The sequence below is a fragment of the Camellia sinensis genome, chromosome 1 (genome assembly GCF_055761805.1).
Source record: "Camellia sinensis isolate YWXY chromosome 1, ASM5576180v1, whole genome shotgun sequence".
Classification (NCBI taxonomy): Eukaryota; Viridiplantae; Streptophyta; class Magnoliopsida; order Ericales; family Theaceae; genus Camellia; species Camellia sinensis.
Window position 1 is genome coordinate 224,389,276 of NC_138961.1, and position 22,898 is coordinate 224,412,173.

Genomic DNA, 22,898 nt, shown 5'->3' on the forward strand with positions numbered 1-22,898 from the left:
TTATTAATTAAACAAATGTGATTTATATAATCTCATTTAAAATTTTCTTTTTTAATTCCACTATTTACTATTTATAAATAAAAAGCTATTATTATTATTATTATTATTTTTTCATTGATTTGATAAAAATAAAAATCAAACATATTTGTATCACAATCGACGGTGACTGTGGCATCGAACCACTTTTTAATTCGGTGGGGTCAACCAGCCCGACGGAATATCATAACCCAGCCAGATGCCTACATATTCGAATTTCTTTAAAAAATAAAATATAATATTATATATAAAATTCTTAATTTTAACCCGGAATTTACCACCAAACTAACAAGGGCACTTCATCCCCGTCCCCAGCCTCATTCATACAATACTAATACTATATTACAAACCAACAACCAATCAGTCTCTATTAGGTTTTTCCTTGTTTTTACCAGACCACTTCCTTCGTACGTACCGTCTCTCTCTCACACCATTCTCTCTCTACAATTTTTTGATTATCAATTTTCATATTGGGGACCTTGACACGCCCAAACCCCTTTTTCTCATACAAAAAAATCTGGTCAGTCACAACATCCCATATATATCACACACTTACTAGGGCATATATAGTGAGAGAAATTAAAAAAATTAGAGACACCCACATCCCACAATTTCACCTCCATACCAACAACAATGGGAAAAAGTTGATCTTCAGGTACATTATATACCCATCTCCTTAGGCTCATCTGTATTTTTTTTCTCTCCTTAGTATGCCATTGCATATATATATATATATAAATATATATATTTTATGTAACATTGATTGTATAGTCATATTCTGTGTGTGACCTAGCTCCACCTTCTCCAAAATTGTCATACCCAAAAAAGATAAACACACAATTAACCAGAAAACATGGATAATACCCTTCACTCATTCAATTGTTTTAATTAATTCACTCGTTTCTTAGGATATTGATGATTGTGATTTTTTTTGGTTACATGGGTCAGTGTTTGGTAACTTTTTTGATCCGGACCCACCTCTTTGTTCTTGGGTCATCAACAGCCTGAATTTAGGTCTAGCCCTGTTTTACACGTTGATGATCTGTCCATTAATTGTTGATTCGTGTTGGCTTTTCTGAATTCCCCCTGAATTAAGATAATGTAGGGTTTTAATGAATTTTTTTTTTTTAAAATTTTTATTTATAATTTGATCATGTGGGTTAGGGTTCCTGTTATTAATCATTGCAATTTAAAGATCCTTAAATGGGTAACTGAGATTTTGGACGGATGAGATTGTTGCATTTATTTTTTCACAGATTCTAGAAAAGTTGCAATTTTGCATGTAATGGAATGCCAAGACGTTTTGATCCATGATTTTTCAATTGACACACCCCACATGCTTGTGTGTGTGTATATATATCTATTTGTTTCTCTTTCTATTTATATTTCTTGCTTTTCTTTTTTACCTAAGCATGTGTCAGGATTTATTTATTTTCAGGGATGTCGAGTTAATTATAAGATGTGTTTCTTTGCTGTTGTTTTATAGGGCTAGCTGATCATTTTACAGTAGCTTGGTTGGTTAACTTGATGTTTTATGTGATGAATTGGTCGATGTTAAATTTACTGCAGTCTTTATGGAAGGAATTTGGCAGCTTTAGGTAAATTCAGATACATATTCTTTTTCTTTTTACTTGTTTAGGGGAAAAGTTTCTGCCTTGAAAGTTTAGATTATATGAGCAAGCTTCTAGTTTTGTATTTCTTATTTTCCGAAGCAATGAATTTTTTTTAGTAGCATTCTTTCCTTTTTTTTTTTGGTTTGGTGGTTTTTTTTATTAATATAAATTTATGGGGACTTACGTGTAGGTCTTAATAGGTGGACATATTATCGAATAGGTCTTGTAAGAATTAATGACGTTTTTTATCAAACACTATTAAAAAAATATCATTAATTGCTAATTTTCAACGACAGTTTGAAAATTGTCATAAAAAATGTCACTAATTATAAGTTTTAGAGACAGTTTAAAAAAATTATTACAAAAAAAGTCACTAAGTTCTAACTTTTAGTGACAGTTTGAAAAATTCGTTACAAAAAATGTCACTAATTGTAAATTTTAGCGACAATTTATAAAAATCGTGATAAAAAAAATCACTCACTGTCAATATTTAGCGACATGCAAAAAATCGTTACAAAAAATTATTTTTAGCGACAATTTGATTTGGACTTATTTTCGATAGGACTTGATGAGAATTAAATCCAACTATAAGAACCTATTGGTAGTTTACACTAAATTTATTTATTTATGAAGACGAGCATTTTTTTTTCTTTTTTTAATATAAATTTATAATTTTTTTAATCAATGGCATGTGATCATAAATTAAATCTAGTCTCCAATGAAGATATGGAGCTGGTAATTAATGTATGTATTTTTCCTCAGCACAACTGTTTAATGATGCCAGTGTCACAAGGTGCAGTTATAACTCCACCAAATATATCTTCAATCCTTTCATTTTGGTGGAAGGAGTGATTGATAAGGCAGAATCAACATAAGGGAAAAGAAGAAAAAAATTTAACCGGCATTTTAACTGATCATTTGACTTCATGGATTCACTTTGTGGTCTTAATTTATGCCGTGTGTCTCCCGTTTTGTGCAACCATATACTTGCGAAATATTTTTTAATCTCCTCTTTTACCACAGTTCTTGTTATTTTAGACCTACAACACTGGTTACTGTTGGCATTTAAATCGGTTCTTCTGTCTATTGATTTTCGCCTGTTTTTAGAAATTTTGATATTTGGTTGAACCTTATTTGGTGGGACCATGGGTTCAGTCCATTCTTGTTGAACTAAATGTACTACAAACTTCTGTGCAGATCTGTATGCAAATGTACTTATAGCTGTCGTAACTTTTGAAATTTGTAAGCCTCTGGACAAATTGGGTTTGGGAATCACTTGGTATTGACTTTTTAGGATATTGTTAAGTGCCTGGAAAATCTTGTGACAATGGCAGGGGATAATCACAAAAGTCTGCATTTATACATATGTATAAATGATTTGTTAGAATAAAGAAGACTTTTTTCTTGCATATGCAATCATTTCAGATGGCGTAAAGGAGCATAGGTTGTTGAAAGGATTTGTTCAGATTGAACAGGGAATTTCATTTACATAATATTAATTTTTGTATTTATTTATTTATTTTTTTGTGTGTTTTTGTTTTTACATAATATTATTTTTTGTTTCTTATTTGGTTTGGTTTGATGGTGGTTGCATTATACATAACATGATAACATATTACGATGCATTCTTAATAAAAAGGCATGAATGTTTTGTGGTGCAGATCATGGATTTTCAGCATGATAGTTAGAAACCTTTTTTACTTTGGTTTCGACAGTAACTGAGATCTGGTTTGAGTACTTACACTTCTGGAGTGTTTGTTCTTCAACATTGTTAGTTGCAACTTTGGAGACTTATTCATCCTCCTTCTACAAAGTTAATTTAATATGCCTGGCATTCAAAAAATAAATTTCATAATGGAAAGTGATTGCCTAATCCTGGTGTTTTGATTTTGTGTTTTTATTCATAGTAGTTGAACCTGGAAGTTTATGAAGATACTGTGGTGCCAATTTGTGCTTCCTGGTTGTTGATTAATTTATGATTAAAATCCTGAAATTGGGTGGACTTGGAATTGATTAGTCGCGGACATGGACTCATGGGCTGTTCTAATTTAATAAATATTCAAGTTCATTTCTGGGTTTGTCTTAGATTTTGTTGACAAAACATTAGCATGACTAATAGGAAGTGGAAAACATTTTTGGTGCTCATGAAAGTGACATCAAAGGGTGCTGAAGTTAATAAGGGTGGGGAGATTATCCTCTTTCCAACAATTTCTAAAAGCCCAAAATGTCTATTATTATCTTTCATTTCATTGTTTCTCATTGGAAGGAGCTCTACTGCCACAGCAGGTTTGATTTGGTAATTGCATGCACATTATGTCTCTGATAATTTCTTTCTGATTGTTTAAATATTTACAAAGGCCAGATCCAAATGTGAACATGTTTTGTAGATTTTTAAACTTTAAAGTTTGGTTCCAATGATTTGACAATTTTTTGGTCCAGGAATGTATTTTCATTAGTTTGTAAAGATAGCACCACTTTGAAACTTGTACGAATACACAGATGATAAATACAGTTTACATACCAGATGATGATTGATTAGGTTCTTTTCACATAGTACAAATTACATATTTTCTGCTCCTATGTTGAGTTTTATCCTTTATTATTGCATAATGGTTAAGTCTGACTTTTCCATGTGGTTAAGCTTTCCTTGAACAGCGGAGGTGAGTGATAATACAAACAGTATATGGCATTACAGATTTTAGCGCACGACTATGGAAGTGCTTCCTTGTTCTGGCATATATTATGTTGGGGAATCTGATTGTCCTCAACAGGATTCAGGAACAACTTTCATGTATGACGGAGAATCAAACTGCCTTGAACATGGAGAACAGGTTCAAGTGGCTGATGTTAAAGTGAATGACTTAGTGCTAAATGTTGAAGGGCCTCAGGAAGAGAGACAAGGGGAAGCTCAATGGACTGTTGATGAATTGCCAAGTTCTGAAGGCCATTATAATGGAGCTTCATATTTTGAATTTGAGGCTGAGGGCCACAAATTTTCTTGTGATTCTCATGATTCTGAGGATGAGAACTTGAATGGACAGGATTTTTGCACAGAACCTTGCCTGGCCTCTGAGACCTGTGATTTAATAGTGGATACCATTGATAGTGGAGTTCCAAGTATCAAGGAGGGAGAATCTTCTCTTTCAGAACCCAAGTGGTTGGAAAATGATGAACCTTTGGCTGTTTGGGTCAAGGTATGTGTTAACATTGTTGCTTTTTTGACTACTAGCTTGTCTCTTTTACAGTATCAATAACTCTAATTAATGTAGTGCACATATACAAGTTTGATAGTTCTGGGTTGCTGTTGCTTCTATGTACTTTCCTTGTGGATTTGAGGTTTGATTACAAATATTTAATGACGGCGGGTGAGGTAGAGATGAAGAGGTGGAAACTTCACATGGTTTTTGTTAAAAAATACTGTATTATTGATTGATATTGATGTGTTCTCTATATTACAATTACAAGGATTCCTATTATATAGGAGTGTGTTTGGGAGTAGGTGGAGAGTAGGTGAAGTGGAGGTGGTAGTGGTGTAGTGGGTTAGGTTTAGTGGAGTAGGTGAGGTGGTAGTGGTGGTAGGTTTATGGTAAATTCTAACAGCCCCCGCAAACTCAAGGAGGATAGAAACTAACCAACTTGAGTTTGAAGAGAGTAACAAAACAAGAAAATACATAAAAATAAAAGAGGATAGGAGACACTGTATGGTCGTGTCAGACCATTGGTGAAGACACTGGATGGTGGTGTCATAACGTTGTAGAGGACACTGTATGGTGGTGTCATAACGTTGTAGAGGACACTGTATGGGGGTGTCATAACGTTGTAGAGGACACTGTATGGTGATGTCATAACGGTGTAGAGGACACGGGATGGCGGTGTCAGATCGATGTAGAAGACAGTTTATGGGGTCATGTCGGACCGTTGCAGAAGACAGTTTATGGGGTCATGTCGGACCGTTGCAGAAGACAGTTTATGGGGTCATGTCGGACCGTTGTAGCAGACAATGTTGTGACAGTATACGGAGCCTTGCTGGACCCTTGTAGAAACTAACCGGAATCAATGTCGGGACAGTTTACAGAGTCATGTCGGACCCTTGTAGAAACTAACCGGAATCTATGTCGGGACAGTTTACAGGGTCTTGTCGGACCCTTGTAGAAACTAACCGGAATCTATGTCGGGACAGTTTACAGAGTCTTGTCGGACCCATAAAGGAGCTAACCGGAATCAATGTCGGGACAGTTTACAGAGTCTTGTCGGACCCTTAAAAAGTCGTACCCTCAAAAGGTGTGCCCAATCTTTCAAAAGGCGTGCCATCAAAAGGCGTGCCCAATCCATAAAAAGGCGTGCCAGATATGATGGCGAGGCACGTGAGTGCCTTGGCTGGCGCGCCCGTTTGTCGTCAAGTGGCGCGCGATATGCGTGGCTGCCTTGGCTATTTAACCAAGGTTGATGCTGAAGCTGAGGCAGACAAAAAACTTCTGAAAATCTGCTGAAAAAACTCTTCCTTTGCTGAGAGAGAAACTCTGTAATACTCTGTAACCAACCCGTCTCTGAAACACTCAGCAACATGGCCTCTTCTTCCCGTCCAGCTACCCAGAACATGGCCTCCTCTTCCCGTGGTCTGCTCACGCTCTTTCCAGAACTGAACGAGTCCACAAGAGAAATAACTGGTGCGGTGGCCAGTGAACCTCAACCAAACACCTCTGGTTTTGCTCCGTTGAACTTTCCGATGCGGTCGGTGGAGCAAAAAATGGCAGTGCAAACTGATATTGAGGCCAATCAGTATACTCTGAAGTCATGTACGGAAACCATGACTGCGGTCACAAACTTGTCGCACCGGCTGCAGAGCAGGACAAATGAGGTGCAACAGTTAAACTCCCAGCTGGCTCTGCTCCAACGCATGTATAAGGATGCGCGAGCAGAGATAAGTGTGCTGAAAGCAGAAAATAAGGAGCTGAAGCGGAAGGCCACCGTGATGTTCCGATTTGGAGGGCCACCATATGCTGTAGTGGAGGAGCAAGGAGGAGGCAACTTGCTTGGTGGTCTAGGAAGCACGGAGGTAATACCGTCAAGGGCCGTCCAAGACGGAGGCAAGAAGAAAAGACCTGCGGAATAGGCGAAGAAGTGAGGTCGATTGGTGGCCGGCTGCAGAAAAGAAAACAAAGCTGTTGGTTTTGGTTTGTTTTGTTTTGTTTTGTTTTTTTTTTTTTTTTTTTTTTGATGTAAAATGGTGATCGGGGTGAACCCCGACATGAATAAAATAAGTTTGGTGTGCAGTTCTTCCGCTTCTTCATTCGTCTTTTTTTTTTTTTTTTTTTAGGAATCAGAAAAAAAATATATAGAGATATATATATTCTATAGACTCTAGTGGAAGGAATGATGGGTTTGGGCAACAGCACATTGTGGGGGGTCTGACAAAAGAAAGAGGTTTGGTTGTAAAGTAAGGGAAACGTGGGTGGAAAAGGGGAAAGGCTGCAGAAGAAAAAAAGAGAGGTATGGGTGAAAATATAATAAACAAAGACAGAGAGAGAGAGAGTAAAAGAAAAGAAAGGTAAGATCTGTCAATACACCATATCTGTACAGCGAATGCTATCCCTGATGCCACTATTCCCGCATAGGCAACACTGAACAACTCTCCAGCAGAGTGAACAAGCCAAGCTTGTGGGTCTTCGGATCAAGAGAGAGCGAGACACCATGGCAAAGACGAAGCTGTACAAAGCCAAAGAGTCTTCGGAAGAAGTTAAACCAGAGACAACAATTGAAGAAGATGAAGAAGAAGAAGAGAACATTCATGTGAAGAAGATCGAAACTTTCAGTGAACATCCCGACAAGATCGCCCCTCTCGTCGGTTACTTTCCTTCTGGATTCGATCCTCTCAAAGAAGAATCATCGACACAGGAGCAACCCAAGGTTAGGGTTTTCAGGCACGAGAATCGGACCAAGAGGTTGCAACTCGTCGTCAGCCCGAATGGGTCGCAAGTCAATTTCGTCGGTACGAACACGGCTCCTCAGCTTTGTAATTATGCTCTTGGGGTTCTTGATAAGGAGTCTCAGACACTGAAGATTGTCCCTATTGCCTCCAACAAGATATTTAGATTGGAACCAATAGTTGCAGGGTCAGATTCATATGAAAAGGAACCTTCTAAGGAAGAACTCAGGGCAGAAGAGAGGGCAGATAAAATTAGAGAGCTGAAACGCATGTATTCAACAGCGAAGTCAGTAAAGCAGGACAAGAAAAGGCAACCCAGTGTCCAATTCTTTCCCCTAGCGTCTCCAAGCACAAGCATCACCGGCAAAGCCCTTTGCAGTGGCGGACTTGGACTGTAGATGGTCGGACCCTGGGTTTTATTGAAGGTGGTGGGCTCGAAGAAATTTCAAGATATGTGTAGAAAATTGTAGTGGACTAGATTGAGGTCCGGCGGGCGGCTAAGGTGAGATTGCCGCCTGCCGGTGAAGCGAGAATATTAGGTTGTAAACCTGCTCTGATACCATGTTAAAAAATACTGTATTATTGATTGATATTGATGTGTTCTCTATATTACAATTACAAGGATTTCTATTATATAGGAGTGTGTTTGGGAGTAGGTGGAGAGTAGGTGAAGTGGAGGTGGTAGTGGTGTAGTGGGTTAGGTTTAGTGGAGTAGGTGAGGTGGTAGTGGTGGTAGGTTTATGGTAAATTCTAACAGTTTTGATATCCGCTGAATTAGATGGTCTGAAAGGTGGTCTAATTCCAGAAAATCAGATCAACTCTCATGTCTGTATTACTATGTTCTTTTGTATCGGTGCTTTTATTTTTCTGTTGTTACTGCCTGTAAACAATATCACTTTAAGCTTTTGCATAAAATTTTTGATCGCAGTAACTTATGAATACAAGTGCTGATTTTATTTCTGTGTTCTTCTCTTCCTGTTTTTCCAAGTATAGTGGAGAGGGAAGTGGCAAGCAGGAATCAGATGTGCCAGGGTAGACTGGCCATTGTCAACAGTGAAAGCAAAACCAACTCATGACAGGAAAAAGTATCTTGTGATATTTTTTCCACGCACAAGAAATTACTCTTGGGCAGATGTGCTACTTGTCCGTCCAATTAATGAATTTCCGGAGCCCATTGCATATAAGACCCACAAAGTTGGAGTGAAACTGGTGAAAGATTTGACTCTTGCCCACCGGTTTATCATGCAAAAGCTGGCTGTTGGCATGCTAAATATTATTGACCAGTTACATACCAAGGTGTTTGATTGGTGATTCTTTTTTATTTATTTTTCCTATTCCTAATCTTGAATCCGTTTTTAATCGAGATCCTCCAAACATATTTAGGCTCTGGTAGAGACTGCTCGCAGTGTGATGGTTTGGGAGGAATTCGCAATGGAGGCTTCCCAGTGCAAGTGTTATTCTGATCTTGGAAGGATGCTTCTGAAACTTCAGAGTGTAACTCCCTCTCTATTGCTAAATGATAGAAAAGTAAAAATGTGAACATGTGTTCTTTTCTGTTTTCTTCACTTACTTTTATTTTTTCCAATTGATAATCATAAGATTGATATGTTCGCCATCTTTGTTTGATTTTCATTACTCGAATATTGCTAGCATCAAATGTGTTTCCTTATTTAGTATGTAGTTTAAATCCCATTTTATTGGGAGAATTTATACTTCTTTAGTTTCTATCTACCTTTATATGCCTTATAGATACTTTCAGAAAAACTTGCCAGCAGTATCTGGTATTGAAATACTAAAGCAAATGTGTGCATTGGGGTGAATCCTCATAATGAAGTTTCTTGACAATGGACGGTGATGGAGTACTGAGGTCGAAGGGGAATGCGCGTGCAACGGATAGAGGGAAAATTATAATCCTCTATGCTGCATAACTATGGCTTGATCACCTTAGTTGCAGGAATTGTTTACTGAGGATGATGTTTCTGCTCTAGAACCGTGATTCTGCTGTTTAGAGCATGAATCAAGTTAGAATAGCATTCCTGCCGAGATAGAATTGCAGTTCCAACTGGGAAGCATAAATCAAGTTAGAATAGCATTCCCGTCGAGATAGAATTGCAGTTCCAACTGGGATTGGACCGCTCTCAAACATATGAATCCCAAAAAAACAAAAGAAATACTACCAATACAAAAGAAAATATGCAGAGAACAAATATTTATTTGTAGAGAATAGACTTTTATCCAAGATTTTGGTTTTCCTCTTAGAAATTAAAGGATGAGGTTTTTTTGATAGATCTTTCAATTTGGGGTATGAGGACCGAGGAGGAAAAATGTGTTATTAGTGTTCAATTGTTACTCTTGTAATGAGAACTTGTTATGCTGATATTACTGTAGACATTTAGTAATTAGTGTTTATATTATAATTAAGAAAAAACCATTTCTTATAGTATATTTATCTATATAATACATAATTGCTCTCCTAGGCATTTCCAACCTTATACGCTTTTGCATGCCCCCATTCTGCTGCCTCTGTTCAGCCCCACTTCGTGTGCAACTAAGTTTCTGACATAATGTGAGAAGTGAAATTTTCAAATCCATGAAATTAGGTCTGGAATTTTTCTAAATTTCAATAAATTGAAAAAAGCTTTTTAAAATTTCAATAAAAATTATGTATTTTATCATATGAGTCATAAGAAAGTAGGACTATGTAAAGGCTGACAGGAGATTAAGGATGCATTTAGCTAACACGTAAGTAGTTGAGATGAAGGCCTTGTGGGGATTTTTTTTTTAAACACGTTTAAAGTTTAGTTCCCATCTAAGAAGCATGGACACGGACACGTGACATGACACGGACAAGCCGACACGATAATTTTCAAAAAATGTAGGACACGACACGCGGGGGACACGCATGAAATATATAATTTTATATATTTATTATATGTTATATATATGAATATATCATTCAAAAACAATAAAAAAATGTAATATGACATTAATCCTTATAAATTTATATGATTTTTGTTTTATTATTGTATCTTAAGTTGTTTTGTTCAAACTTATAATTTGTTTCACGTGTCTAATTGATAAACATGTGTGTTTAAGAGATTTACACGTGTGTCCTCCAAGTGTCCAAAGAGTGTCCGGGTCTTTAAAAGATAGGACACGTTATAAAGAGTGTCGGACACGTGTCGGGAAAGTGTCCAAAGAGTGTCGGTGTCTGACATGGACACGACACGGATATGTTACTTTTTTAGAAGTGTCCGTGCTTCTTAGGTTCCCATTAATGGGGTCTAAGAGGGGTGGATTGCTTAAGACCTAAATTTTGACAATTATGAACCAAATGGCTGTCCTGAGATTCGAAACCACAACCTCAAGGTTATTACTATTAGGCCGAATTTTAACCACTTAACCAGTGGTCCCTTTACATGATTGTTATAGAAATAATTATTTTCTAATACTAATTGTCTTACATTAAATATACTAATTGTGTCTTACTTTAAATATGACTTGCATAAAATATTATGGCTTACAAAGGTTGACTGGAGAATAATAATAATTTTTAGCAGACTCAGTTCCAATCAGATTTTTCCATAGTTTTAATGGATGCTGTATTCCTTTATCGCCTGTTTTCTCATCATAGGAACCAATTTCCTTGCTTCTTTTTATTAAATGTTTAAGATGAAGGCATTTGTTGAGTTTTAATGATTTCTTTTTCATTTTGTTTCATTAATTTGTTGAGATTAACTCAGATACTTATTCTTTTTTTTATTTTTTATTTCATTTGTTAAATTAATTGTCACACATTTTACTTGTTTGTTGCATTTGGATATCGTTAAGAGTATCAGATAGGTACTCTTAGATCCTCTATTTAAGTTGCTGTTTCAGCTGAAATTTCATTTTTCTCCGTGCTGAATCTCATGCTTCCATTTTTTTTTTTCATGTTAATTTCATATGTTTTGCATGATGTATAGAACAATTTAGTGGGAAATGCACATGTATATGTGGAATCTGCAAGAAGTTGCAGGCCTTGAGTGACGCAAAGGATTGATGAAGAAAAATAACCTGATTAACATAAAGATCATTATTTCTTAAGTAATGTTATATGTAAATAGAAAATAGAAATAGAATAAATTAATGTTTCATCTTTTAATACTCTGAAGTTGGTGTATTTATCCAAAAAAAAAATAAAAATAAATAAATACTCTGAAGATGGTGGCAATAATATAATTGCAAGAATGGAAAAGGATACATGCACACATTTTGATAGAACTAATGTAAATATCATTTATTGTTATTACAATGAAAGGTAAGAATGTGAAGTAAATAGCCTAATGACGCATTATTAAGGGCAAAAATTGGAATGTATATGCAAATATATAGTCATTGATGCTTACACATATAGTTGATTTCATTACGGGACTAGATAATTCTAGTTTAATCAAATGGTGCAACATTGAGAACAAAGGCATTTGAGAGTTCTTCACATTTGGGATAAGAATTTTGATGCAGCCAGAGTGATGTAGTGCCTTTCATTGTGGTTTCTTAGATTTAGTAATTTTCTGGTGAGGTATAAGAAAATTGTCGACTCCATTTAAGTTTGAACCAACCTCTGTTTGAATAATTGTGATTTTTTCTGCACAACGGCCCCCTCCAAAAAAAAAAAAAAAAAAAAAAAAGAAAAGAAAAAGAAAGAAAGAAAAAAAAAAAAGGAAAAAAAAAATCTGTCCACTACTGCACAATGTGTGTGGGTCTGTAGATTTTAATTAAATCTTTTACCTTTTGTTAACCACACTGTCTATCTTAAATGTTGCATCATGGTATTACTGATAAAATTATTTTTCAAATGAGTGATATATGATGATGAAAGCATCTTTTATCCATGCAGAAGCAAATGTGTTCAACTGCTTGTGTTATAAACGCATCTACTGTTTAATTAAGTGGAATTCAGTTACTGCATTTGTTTAGTTGTTAGAAGCAGTAACTTAAAGAAAGAAAACAAAAACAGGATTATCAGGAGTGGGAGCTAAGGTAGCATTTTCTTTCAACCACAAGGTGTATGTAGCTTGCATATGTGTCTTGGATACTGCATATTCCAATTCTGCTATTCATAAATGTCTTGGACTATGTTGACTATGAAATTCCAATTCTATACGTAATTTACATGGGATCTTTCCCTACTAAGTTCTGGTCAATGTTGAGGTAACACTTTGTTTTATTTCGCAGCTGATACTGCAGTGCTGTTTAAATTCTGACTGGCTTCAACATTCTTTCCATTCTTGGGTACAACAATGTCAAAATGCAAATAGTGCTGAGTCTGTTGAAATGCTGAGGGAGGTACATCCCCTGATTTGGCTGCTTATTGATTTACCCACTCTATTAAATTTGATGGAGCATTTGGTCTCTTTCTTTGTTGTCTTTAAATTTCTGCTTTCATTTGATATTCCAAACAACCAACCAGTAGTTATTTTTCAGATTCCAATTTCTGACAATTATGCTTTGCATTTGCATGTTTTGATAAGCCCATGCATGTGTTAGGTAACTGTAGAGTATGCGTAAGACTGCACAACATACATTATAAAATTAAAAAGGAAGTTATTCTTTGATGAAAGCTAATTATTTTATTTTATTTTATTTTTTTATTGAGTACAAGCATTCTCTTTTGCCATGCTCTACTACTGTTCCATTGCTGAAGCATCTCTACTCTATTAAGCGATCTCCTCTGCTGGAGCCGATTTAGAGTGACTGCCACCACCATTGTAACATAATCACATCACCACCTTCACTTCCGTCACTATTGGCATCACTGGCCCATATTTTTTAAATACCAATATACGATTGGTTAAACCTTGGCCATATAATATTCCATTTACATACGTGACATATTATATGACTTTGTGTGTAGTTATTTATTTGATTTTTAACTTGATTTTTACTTACTTCTACCTCTTTTCTTTCCCTACCCAGTAGTTGTTTAAATTCTAGCGATGCCTTATTTTGGTCAGGGTTATCTAATTGTTGATTTTATGAGTGGATGTTGCTTTAGAGATTTCCAATTTTTTTTGTTTTATTTTTATTTTTATTTTTATTTTTATTTTTAAATTGAAGCATTTATTATTTGACTTGACAAAGCTGCCAAGTTGAATCCAACCCAACCTAACCTAAGCTTGGTTTGTATGCCTAGAATGAGTTTGGATATGGCTGTTGCTTGATGTGCAGTGTGTCCAACTCATGGAAGTTTGTATTAGAACACTTGTAACTAGTTTTTGGAAATTACAATGCATCACTTTATTTATGGGACAGTTTTGTTGTTTTGCTGAGTAGCTTGAGTTAGAAATAGGATGAAATGCTACAACTAACCAAGTCGTTATACCTGTAACAAAAAATTGATCCTTATTGTAAAATTTGAGCTGTTTTTTCCATATTGCTGATGCATGTTCCTTTCGGATTCAGGAATTGTTTGATTCTATTATGTGGGATGAAGTCAGCTTACTCTTAGATGTAGCAGTGCAGCCCGAGCTGGTTTCTGAAATGAAGAACTGGAAACATGAAGTTATGAAATGGTTTTCAACATCGCATCCACTACCTAGTGGTGGAGACATGGAGCAGCGGACTAAGGATAGTCCTTTGACTGCGGGACTTCAACTTAGCAGGAAGAGACCTAAGCTTGAAGTTCGTCGTGCTGAGTCACATACCTCCCAGGTTGACACCCATGGTTCACAACAGGCTATATCTGTTGAGATTGATGCCGGATTTTTCGATGGTCGAAGTATTGGAAATACCCATACACTAGAATCCGAGCCTCCTAGTGAGGATTTGGAGGGCACTGCAATTAAAGACTCTGCTGGTAGTTTGGCTGATAGATGGGGTGAGATTGTAGTTGAAGCTGGAAATTCTGAAGTTATTCATACTAAAGATGTGGATATGACACCTGTGAATGGAGGGGTGGATAGGAAATCCTTGGACCCTGGTGTTAAGAATCGGCAGTGCATAGCTTTCATTGAAGCTAAGGGAAGGCAATGTGTACGGTGGGCAAATGATGGTGATGTTTACTGTTGTGTGCATTTGGCGTCTCGTTTCGTTGGCAATGCTGCAAAAGCAGTGGCAACTTCCCCAGTTGATTCACCAATGTGTGAAGGTACCACTACTCTTGGTACTAAATGCAAGCATCGTTCTCTATATGGTTCTACTTTCTGCAAGAAACATAGACCCCATGATGATATGAATATAGCCTCGAGTTTGCCCGATAAGCTTAAGAGAAAGCATGAGGAGATTGTAAACAGATTAGGGATGACAAATTGTAGAGACATTGTATTGGTGGAAGAAGTTGAAACACCCCTCCAAGTGGATCCAATCTCAGTTTTGGGTGGAGAAGCCTCCAATGAAAGGAGGTTAATTGAGATGCCTGGGCATTCCAGGAACGAATATGACAGCACTGAGGTGCTGCACTGCATAGGCTCGTTTCCCTTGGATGGCAGTCATCCTTGTCTGGAAAGTCCAAAGAAGCATTCCCTGTATTGTGAAAAACACTTACCAAGCTGGCTTAAACGTGCAAGGAATGGGAAGAGCAGGATAATTACAAAAGAAGTGTTTATAGATCTTTTGAAGGATTGCCACTCTCGGGAGCAAAAATTGCATTTACATCAAGCGTGTGAGCTGTTCTACAGACTCTTCAAAAGTATCCTATCTCTGAGAAACCCAGTTCCTAAGGAAATCCAACTTCAGTGGGCCATTTCTGAAGCTTCTAAAGATGTTAGTGTTGGGGAATTTTTGATGAAGTTGGTTTGCAGTGAAATAGAGAGATTGAGGAGACTCTGGGGCTTTAATGCTGACCAAGATACACAAGTTTCCTCTTATGTCAAAGAAGCAGTTCTGGTTCCGGTGGCTACTGATAGTGAACATGACATACAAAATACCATCAAGTGCAAAATTTGCTCTGAAAAGCTTTTGAATGACCAAACGCTTGGCACGCACTGGATGGACAATCATAAAAAAGAAGCACAATGGCTGTTTAGAGGTTATGCTTGTGCCATCTGCCTTGATTCTTTTACTAACAAGAAGGTTCTTGAAACACATGTGCAGGATAGGCATCATGTGGAATTTGTTGAACAATGCATGCTTTTCCAGTGTATTCCTTGTAGTGGCCATTTTGGGAATCCTGAGCAGTTATGGTTGCATGTGCTCTCTGTTCATCCTGCTAATTTCAGGCTGTCAGATGTTGCTGAACAGCATAACCTCTCTGCGGGTGAAGATTCTGTGCAGAAACTTGAGCTGGGTAATTCAATATCTGTAGATAATAAGAACTCAGGGAGTCAAGGTGGTTTTCGAAAGTTTGTTTGTAGGTTTTGTGGGTTGAAGTTTGATTTGCTACCTGACCTAGGCCGTCACCATCAAGCTGCTCATATGGGGCCAAATTCTGTTAGCCATCGCCCCTCAAAGAGGGGTATCCGTTTTTATGCTTATAGATTAAAATCAGGGAGACTAACCCGTCCTAGATTTAGAAAAGGTCTAGGATCAGCGTCATATCGTATTAGGAACAGGGGCAGTGCAAGTATGAAGAAACACATCCAGGCATCAAATGCAGTTAGCACTGGGGAAATGAAACTGCAATCTCATGTAACTGAGGCAGGAAGTCTTGGTAGATTGGCAGAATCTCAATGCTCAGTTGTCGCAAATATATTGTTTTCTGAGATTCAGAAAACAAAACCACGCCCAAGTAACCTTGAAATTTTATCTATTGCTCGCTCTGCATGCTGCAAAGTATGCCTCCAAGCCTCATTGGAGGAGAAATATGGACTATTGCCTGAACGTGTGTACCTGAAGGCAGCCAAACTTTGTAGTGAGCATAATATTCTTGTGGAGTGGCATAAAGAGGGTTTTATTTGTCCTAAAGGATGCAAACCAGTGACAAACTCACATCTGGCGTCTTCCTTGATGCCTCTCTCTGAGAATGTAGCAGGACTGAGATCTGCACTTCCAGAAGATCCTATGAACAATGAGTGGGAGATGGATGAGTGCCACTGTGTTATTGATTCCCGGCATTTTAAACGGAGTTCCATGCTGAAAACCTTCATCTTGTGTGATGACATAAGCTTTGGACAGGAATCAGTTCCAATAATCTGTGTAGTGGATGAAAATCTTTTGGATTCCCTTCGCACCGCTCGAGATAGTTCTGATGGACAAATAACTGCATACTCTATGCCTTGGGAGAGCTTTACTTATGTCAGGAAACCATTGCTTGATCCATCCCTTTCTCTTGAAGCAGAGGTATTGTCACACTGCTTATTTGAGTCCCTGTTTAAACCACCTTGATCTAGCTTATTTTAGTTTTGTGCAAATTAGCTTGATTTAGACTAATTAATAATTATATCCATGTTTTACATCTCCCTACCCTATCACCCAACCATTTGAATGTGGGGTTGATTCTCTTGTTAAATAAACCATTTGCACCTAGCTTGAGAGTGTCCTCTCGCCATCTTTCTTTGAGTACACGCCCAAGTAAGATGATATCATTTATTTTTCTGGTCGCATTTTCCTGTCCAGAGTTTGCAGTTGGGGTGTGCTTGCATGCATTCAACATGCTCTACTGCAACCTGTGATCATGTGTACCTTTTTGATAATGACTATGAAGATGCAAAGGATATACATGGCAAGCCCATGCATGGCAGATTCCCGTATGATGAGAAAGGTCGGATAATTTTGGAGGTAATTTAAATTGTTCTCATTGTCTGTTACAAGTAACATCCTTCTTTTTATGATAATTTTGTTTTACAACAACTACCTGTGCTTCCAGATATATAGATGTGCATATAATCAAAATAATATCTGACAGACTGAAACAGATATGCACTTTTAGAAACAGCATATCTTTGTCATCCTGTACTTGTTTAACTTAGTATCAGTTAGAAAAATGCAGTTTTCTCTACCATTGCCAATCCCTGGCTTGTATGACATTATCCATTTCAGGCTCCATACAGCAGAGATTTATAATAACACTGATTCTTGTAATTTTTAATCATCTTGGAATATATTTCTGTTCAAAGCATGTAAAAGAATGTTATTAATATCTTATGTTGGGAGCTTCAATAGTGCTAGATGACACGGAAATAGGGCTGTTCCCCCTGTTTTTTGATGAATACAACTTTCAACTGTTTTATTTTTATTTTTTTATGGGTTAAGCCTGTATCAGTTACTTGAATTATATTACCCTTTATACAGGAGGGTTACTTGGTCTATGAGTGCAATCACACATGCAGCTGCAGTAGATCCTGTCAGAATAGGGTTTTGCAGAATGGTGTACAAGTTAGATTAGAAGTCTTCAAAACTGAGAAAAAGGTAACATTCTTATTTTATTTATGGTGCTTATGAGTCTGAGATCAATGTCATGCCTTGTTGATTTACAGGGTTGGGCAGTCAGGGCAGGAGAAGCAATTCTGCATGGTACATTTGTATGTGAGTACATTGGGGAGGTTATAGATGAGCAGGAAGCAAACAAGAGGCGCAATAGGTTTATGTTTGAAAGACCTTTTGATCTGCAATTTTTGTTGGAGTTTACTCATTTATTATTTATTTCTTATGGATTTTAATTGACTGTTTTGGCTTTTCAGTTATGGAGGAGACGGTTGGGGATATTTCTATGACATTGATGCACACATTAATGACATGAGCAGATTGATTGAAGGGCAGGTCCCATATGTGATTGACGTCATGAATTATGGAAATGTTTCACGGTATATCAACCACAGGTGAGGGAGTACTTGGTGTTACATGGAAATGTTTTGCAGTATGTCAACCACTTGTGAGGGAGTACTTAGTGTTACTATCTAAGGTACTGTGGTTCAGAAAATTCTGTGGATGATTGATGGTGAGGTGTCCTGGTGGGACCTTTTGGGAAGATAATGAGCTCTAAGATGACGGGAGAGCAGCAGAGGTGGTGGCGGTGAGAACTTGGGTGATATTAGTGAGAGAGAGGATGGTAGTGGAGAGAACTGGCACTCGCTGGAGGTGAAGGAGATGTCTGAGCAGTGTTTTAAAAAGCTCTAGGCGCATTGAGGCGCTAAGGTCTCCTGGAGCTTAAGCGTGAGGCGCAAGGCGAAGTGCGCGCCTCATTGAAGTGAGGCGCAAGTTGTTGAAGATAACCAAAATATTAATATAGGCGAAGTTTTTAACATAAAACAAATATTCTTAGAATTTAAAAAGAAAAAAGAAAAAAAAAGAACGACATTCAATATTTCAAAAATCATGAAAAATAACATTTAACGTTTCAAAATTTTCTCAAAAATAACATTCGATCTTACTTTGCCCTTATACTATTTATCGTTCTTTATCAATTTATTAATGTGATTCATTTCTTTTTTTAGATAAGGAACTCACACCATATAATATCTTAGTGGTTTTAATTTTAAATCAGGACCAAATTGCCCAATAGCTTCAATCAGTGGCCCGAAACTATTGTAATTTACTACATTGAAAGGAATCCCAAAAACCATATATCCATCTTGCAATCCCAGAGATTTTGCTTAATGCCTAGAGCTTTTTTTGATATGAAAATTGTAATTCAAAGCATGTGTTTACATTTTATAGTAAAGGGGTTGTAATTCCATATGTTACACACACAAAGAATAAGGATGGAGCAAAAATTTAAATGAAGCGCATGAGGCATGCGCCTAAGCCTAAGGCACGCGCCTCAAGCGCGCCTTTCCTATTGCCCCTCGCCTCAAGCTGTCTAAGGCGCCTCAAGTGCGCCTTGCGCCTAAGCACGCGCTTAGCGGCGCCTTTTAAAACACTGGTCTGAGGACTGATGATGATGATTCACGCATGCTTGGAGGCCTCCTCATATATGTGGTCGAATCATGGAGGCCAGTTCACCTCCGGATAGGTGGCTTACCCTCCTTGGTTTGACAAGATGGAGGTATCTCAACTACTTACAAGTTCTAAGACCTTGGGGTTTGTATCATGGGAGTTGTGGAGGCTCATTTATCAACCAAAAAAAAAAATCGTGGGAGTTGTGGAGGTAGCTACAGTACGTTCTCCGAGATATCATGTCTTGGTCAAAGCCTTTCTCTTTCTATAAGACTGGTCAAGGTGGGGATTCCTCGATTCAAGCCATATAGCTCTATTGGTCCCGAGTAAATGGGTTCCTAGTTTCTTCTCCCAACCTAGGTGACTCTAATAATAGTGTTGGAAGTGCCTTGAATCATGTAGGTGAAGTTGTTGGAGAAATGGCGAACAAGGCGCATAGGAATCATGGCCTGGTGAGGAGTCCCTTGGCCGAGACAAGGCGCATCGAGCCATGTTGCCATTGAGCGGGATTCGCTGAGCGGAGATGCCTCGGTCCAACCAAGTGATACCCTGGGCCATGCCTCAGAGTACTGTATGCTTTGATGCGTTTTGTGGCGCCATGCCTCATTCCTAAGGTGTCAAGCACGTTAGCTGGCCAGGCTACTATGGTGGTTCATCTGCCCCTCTTAGGCGCTCATGACTCCAATGGTTTGTCTGGGAGATGATGTGGCACTGGGCTGGTTGCCACATGGCGTGGCTATTTAGATACCCCAACTTCTTTAGTTGCTTGGCTGCGTATTCATACACTTTCACGAGTCATATAGGATCACCTGCCACCTAGAATTTAAAAATAGGAGAAGTTAAGGCAGCATTTGGTTGAGCCTATCAAATGTTTTCAGAAGCTATAAAAGCAATAATTTTAAAAGGCAGTGTCCTAAAGATGTAAGCACAACTGTTTCTTCCCACATGAGCTGCCAGTTATCTTTTGCTCTATTATGAACAAATAGAGGGTACAACTTGGCTATGAACCTTCAAAGAGTTACTTGCAAATTAAGACTGTTTCTTATTCAAATTTGTCTCATCTTTTTTTATTTATAACAAAAAAATTGGAGTGTGTGAGATGAATACGCAGTATAATGAAAGTGAAATACATTGGCTTTGTTAATGCGTCTTAAATTTGACTGTCTCTTCAAAAATTGATGCGTAGTTGAGGTGGTGTTCATACTTCCTAACGCTATGTTTGGTTTGGGGATTTGGAAAGGAAAAGGGAAAGGGAAAGGAAAAGGGAAAACATAAGTAAAATGTGAATAAAATATACCTACATTTCACCTAGTTTCACACCTTTTCCCTTTCCCCTTCCCTTTCCAAATTCATTCCCAAATCCTCTAACCAAACATAGCGTTAAAGGGCTCAAAGTATTCTTCATTGTAATTAGATGATATTTTTAATTGATTCTTTTGTGAAATTTGAGGTAGTTGAATGCGGACCCATTCAAGAACGTGATTTTAAAAAAATGTTCAAAGATTGGCATTTCTTATTATTATTCAACATGTGTAGTTTTTTTATTTTGGGAATTATTTTGTTTAACAGTTTCCTCAGAATGCAGAGAGATGGTAGTGATAAAGATTTATGTTGGGTTTGAGGCTCTATTGAAGTTAATTTGAATGCCTATTGACTTTTGTTTTCCATTGTAATGTAGCTGCTCACCGAATCTTGTGAATCACCAAGTTCTTGTGGAAAGCATGGATAGTCAGCTTGCGCACATTGGTCTCTATGCAAGTCGAGATGTAAGTGTTATCCCCCTTTCCTAACTTATTGACCATCCGTAGGTTATAAACATAGGAAGATGGGAGGTTCAATTATGTGGTCCATCATGCTTCCCTAGATGAGTACCCCTGTTGTGGGAGTTGGAAATGTTTCTCATGATAAACTGCTGGGTAAAACAACTCAACAAAATGAAAGAAAGTAAAAGAAAAAAAATAGATCACCTGTATAGGACCATCTAATGGATGGTCCTGACATCTTACCTGGTCTACTAAAAAAGTTTATGCCATTTTTTTTTTATGATATTGACACTACCATTGAATCTGTTGTCATTTAGTAGTTTGCATCTAATGTTGACTGCTTTATGGGGGAAAAAAATAATAAATAAATAAATAAATAAAATTATGTGAGCAGATAGATGCGGGTGAAGAACTAACATATGATTACCGATACAAGCTATTGCTTGGAGAAGGATGTCCGTGCCACTGTGGAGCTCCCAATTGCAGGGGCCGGCTTCATTGAATCTTTAATGAATTTTATGTCCTGGTGGTCTTTCAAAAATAAATAGACGATGGCAATGGGAGATTCCGAGATGAGACTAAAAAGGTCTGAAAGGAACAATGTGATGTCTCATATCTCTTGCTCTTCAAGTAGTACAATTTGTGATGAGGCAGCATGGTTCATAAGCGGTAACACCTCTTAGGCTTCAGACATGCTGTAAGTGTGTCTTTTCTTTTGATTAGAGTGTGCCCGTGTTCTTTAGTTTGTACATCATACTTGCAAGAGAACAAATTTAAGCCTTTTCGTTAATTTTATACTTGTTGGAGTTGAATCTGATCGAGTTTTCTGAAATTGTAGATGGGTCTATGCCACATATTTCTTAGGTAGTATTGTAATGGAGGTTTTAAATTTCCAATGTTCAAGATAGTCTTAATTTATAGCGCTAGAAGCTTTTTTCACCCATTATTTTTGGTTCTACCATTTATCAGCAACCATTATGATGCTTGATTCCCTCGTGTTATTGGGATACTTGTGTATTGTTTGAGAATTTTAATTTAATTTTTGATTTCTATTGATCGCAAATTCTCTAAGTGAGGTGTTTCCATTTTTATTCCATCTGGGGTGCTTATTGGACATATTGCTTAGGTTTTAAGGTTATGCTACGTTTTGAATTTTGGTTTGGAGCCGTTGGATATACTCTTTGCCAGCAACCAACATGGGATTCCTCAATTCCAATTATTTATCGCCATGCCATTTTTTTGACTTGTAAGGAGAAAGTAGCCAAGAGATCGTAATTCTAACTGTGGGTGAAGACATGATTGAACCAACATGGCAAAATATGCTTAATTAGCAGCTTGTATTGATATTATCATTCATGGAATCAAATGCACACGACCTAACACATGAGGAGATCCAAAGATGCTTATGCCATGGTGGTGGACCAAATATTACAGCATAACCCATCACCTTTTCTCTCTCTCTCTCTCTCCCTCTCTCTCTATTGAGTATGGTGCTGTTTTATTTGGGTAGTAGCATTAAGATTGATGATGAAAACGTGTATTTCTTTTTGATGATTGAGCATCATATCTTAGCTGCACTGGCTGCATTATTGCACTTACACAGCAACCCACGGTCCCCATTACTTTAAATAATGTGCCAAGAAAAAGCAAAGCTAAAGTCAAAAGAAATCCTACACTTAATGGATTTCCACTACACTTTTTTTTTTAGCCCTTTTAAATTTTAGGAGAGTTTGACAAATATTGGGATCCATGTAAGGCCTAGTTTGG

The 22,898-nt window shown here is 37.4% G+C and overlaps 1 protein-coding gene across 12 annotated transcripts; it reads left to right on the top strand.

Moving 5' to 3' along the window:
- Positions 1-249: 249 nt before the first annotated feature.
- Positions 250-22,077, top strand: LOC114283274 (histone-lysine N-methyltransferase SUVR5). 12 transcript variants are annotated; one of them, XM_028226092.2, is made up of 13 exons: positions 250-691; positions 1,523-1,634; positions 4,291-4,843; positions 8,569-8,871; positions 8,959-9,102; positions 12,793-12,903; positions 14,020-16,833; positions 17,110-17,271; positions 17,785-17,901; positions 17,970-18,073; positions 18,174-18,311; positions 21,047-21,134; positions 21,526-22,077. In XM_028226092.2, the coding sequence occupies exons 3-13, from the start codon at positions 4,361-4,363 to the stop codon at positions 21,631-21,633; spliced, it is 4,572 nt and encodes a 1,523-aa protein (XP_028081893.1). In that variant the 5' UTR covers positions 250-691; positions 1,523-1,634; positions 4,291-4,360; the 3' UTR covers positions 21,634-22,077. The 12 variants fall into 12 exon arrangements, with proteins under 12 accessions (XP_028081893.1, XP_028081913.1, XP_082752860.1 ...); XM_028226112.2 differs by having other exon boundaries at positions 272-691; positions 8,959-9,069; XM_082896734.1 differs by having other exon boundaries at positions 298-691; positions 4,345-4,843; positions 8,959-9,069.
- Positions 22,078-22,898: the final 821 nt, after the last annotated feature.

Bases quoted from the DNA above. Each gene is read 5' to 3' on its own strand.
- LOC114283274 (XM_028226092.2), top strand. From the start codon at position 4,361: ATGGAAGTGCTTCCTTGTTCTGGCATATATTATGTTGGGGAATCTGAT. The intron at 8,872-8,958 runs GTGTTTGATTGG...AAACATATTTAG, and splicing joins TTGACCAGTTACATACCAAG to GCTCTGGTAGAGACTGCTCG. The intron at 18,074-18,173 runs GTTTATGTTTGA...TTGGCTTTTCAG, and splicing joins GCAAACAAGAGGCGCAATAG to TTATGGAGGAGACGGTTGGG.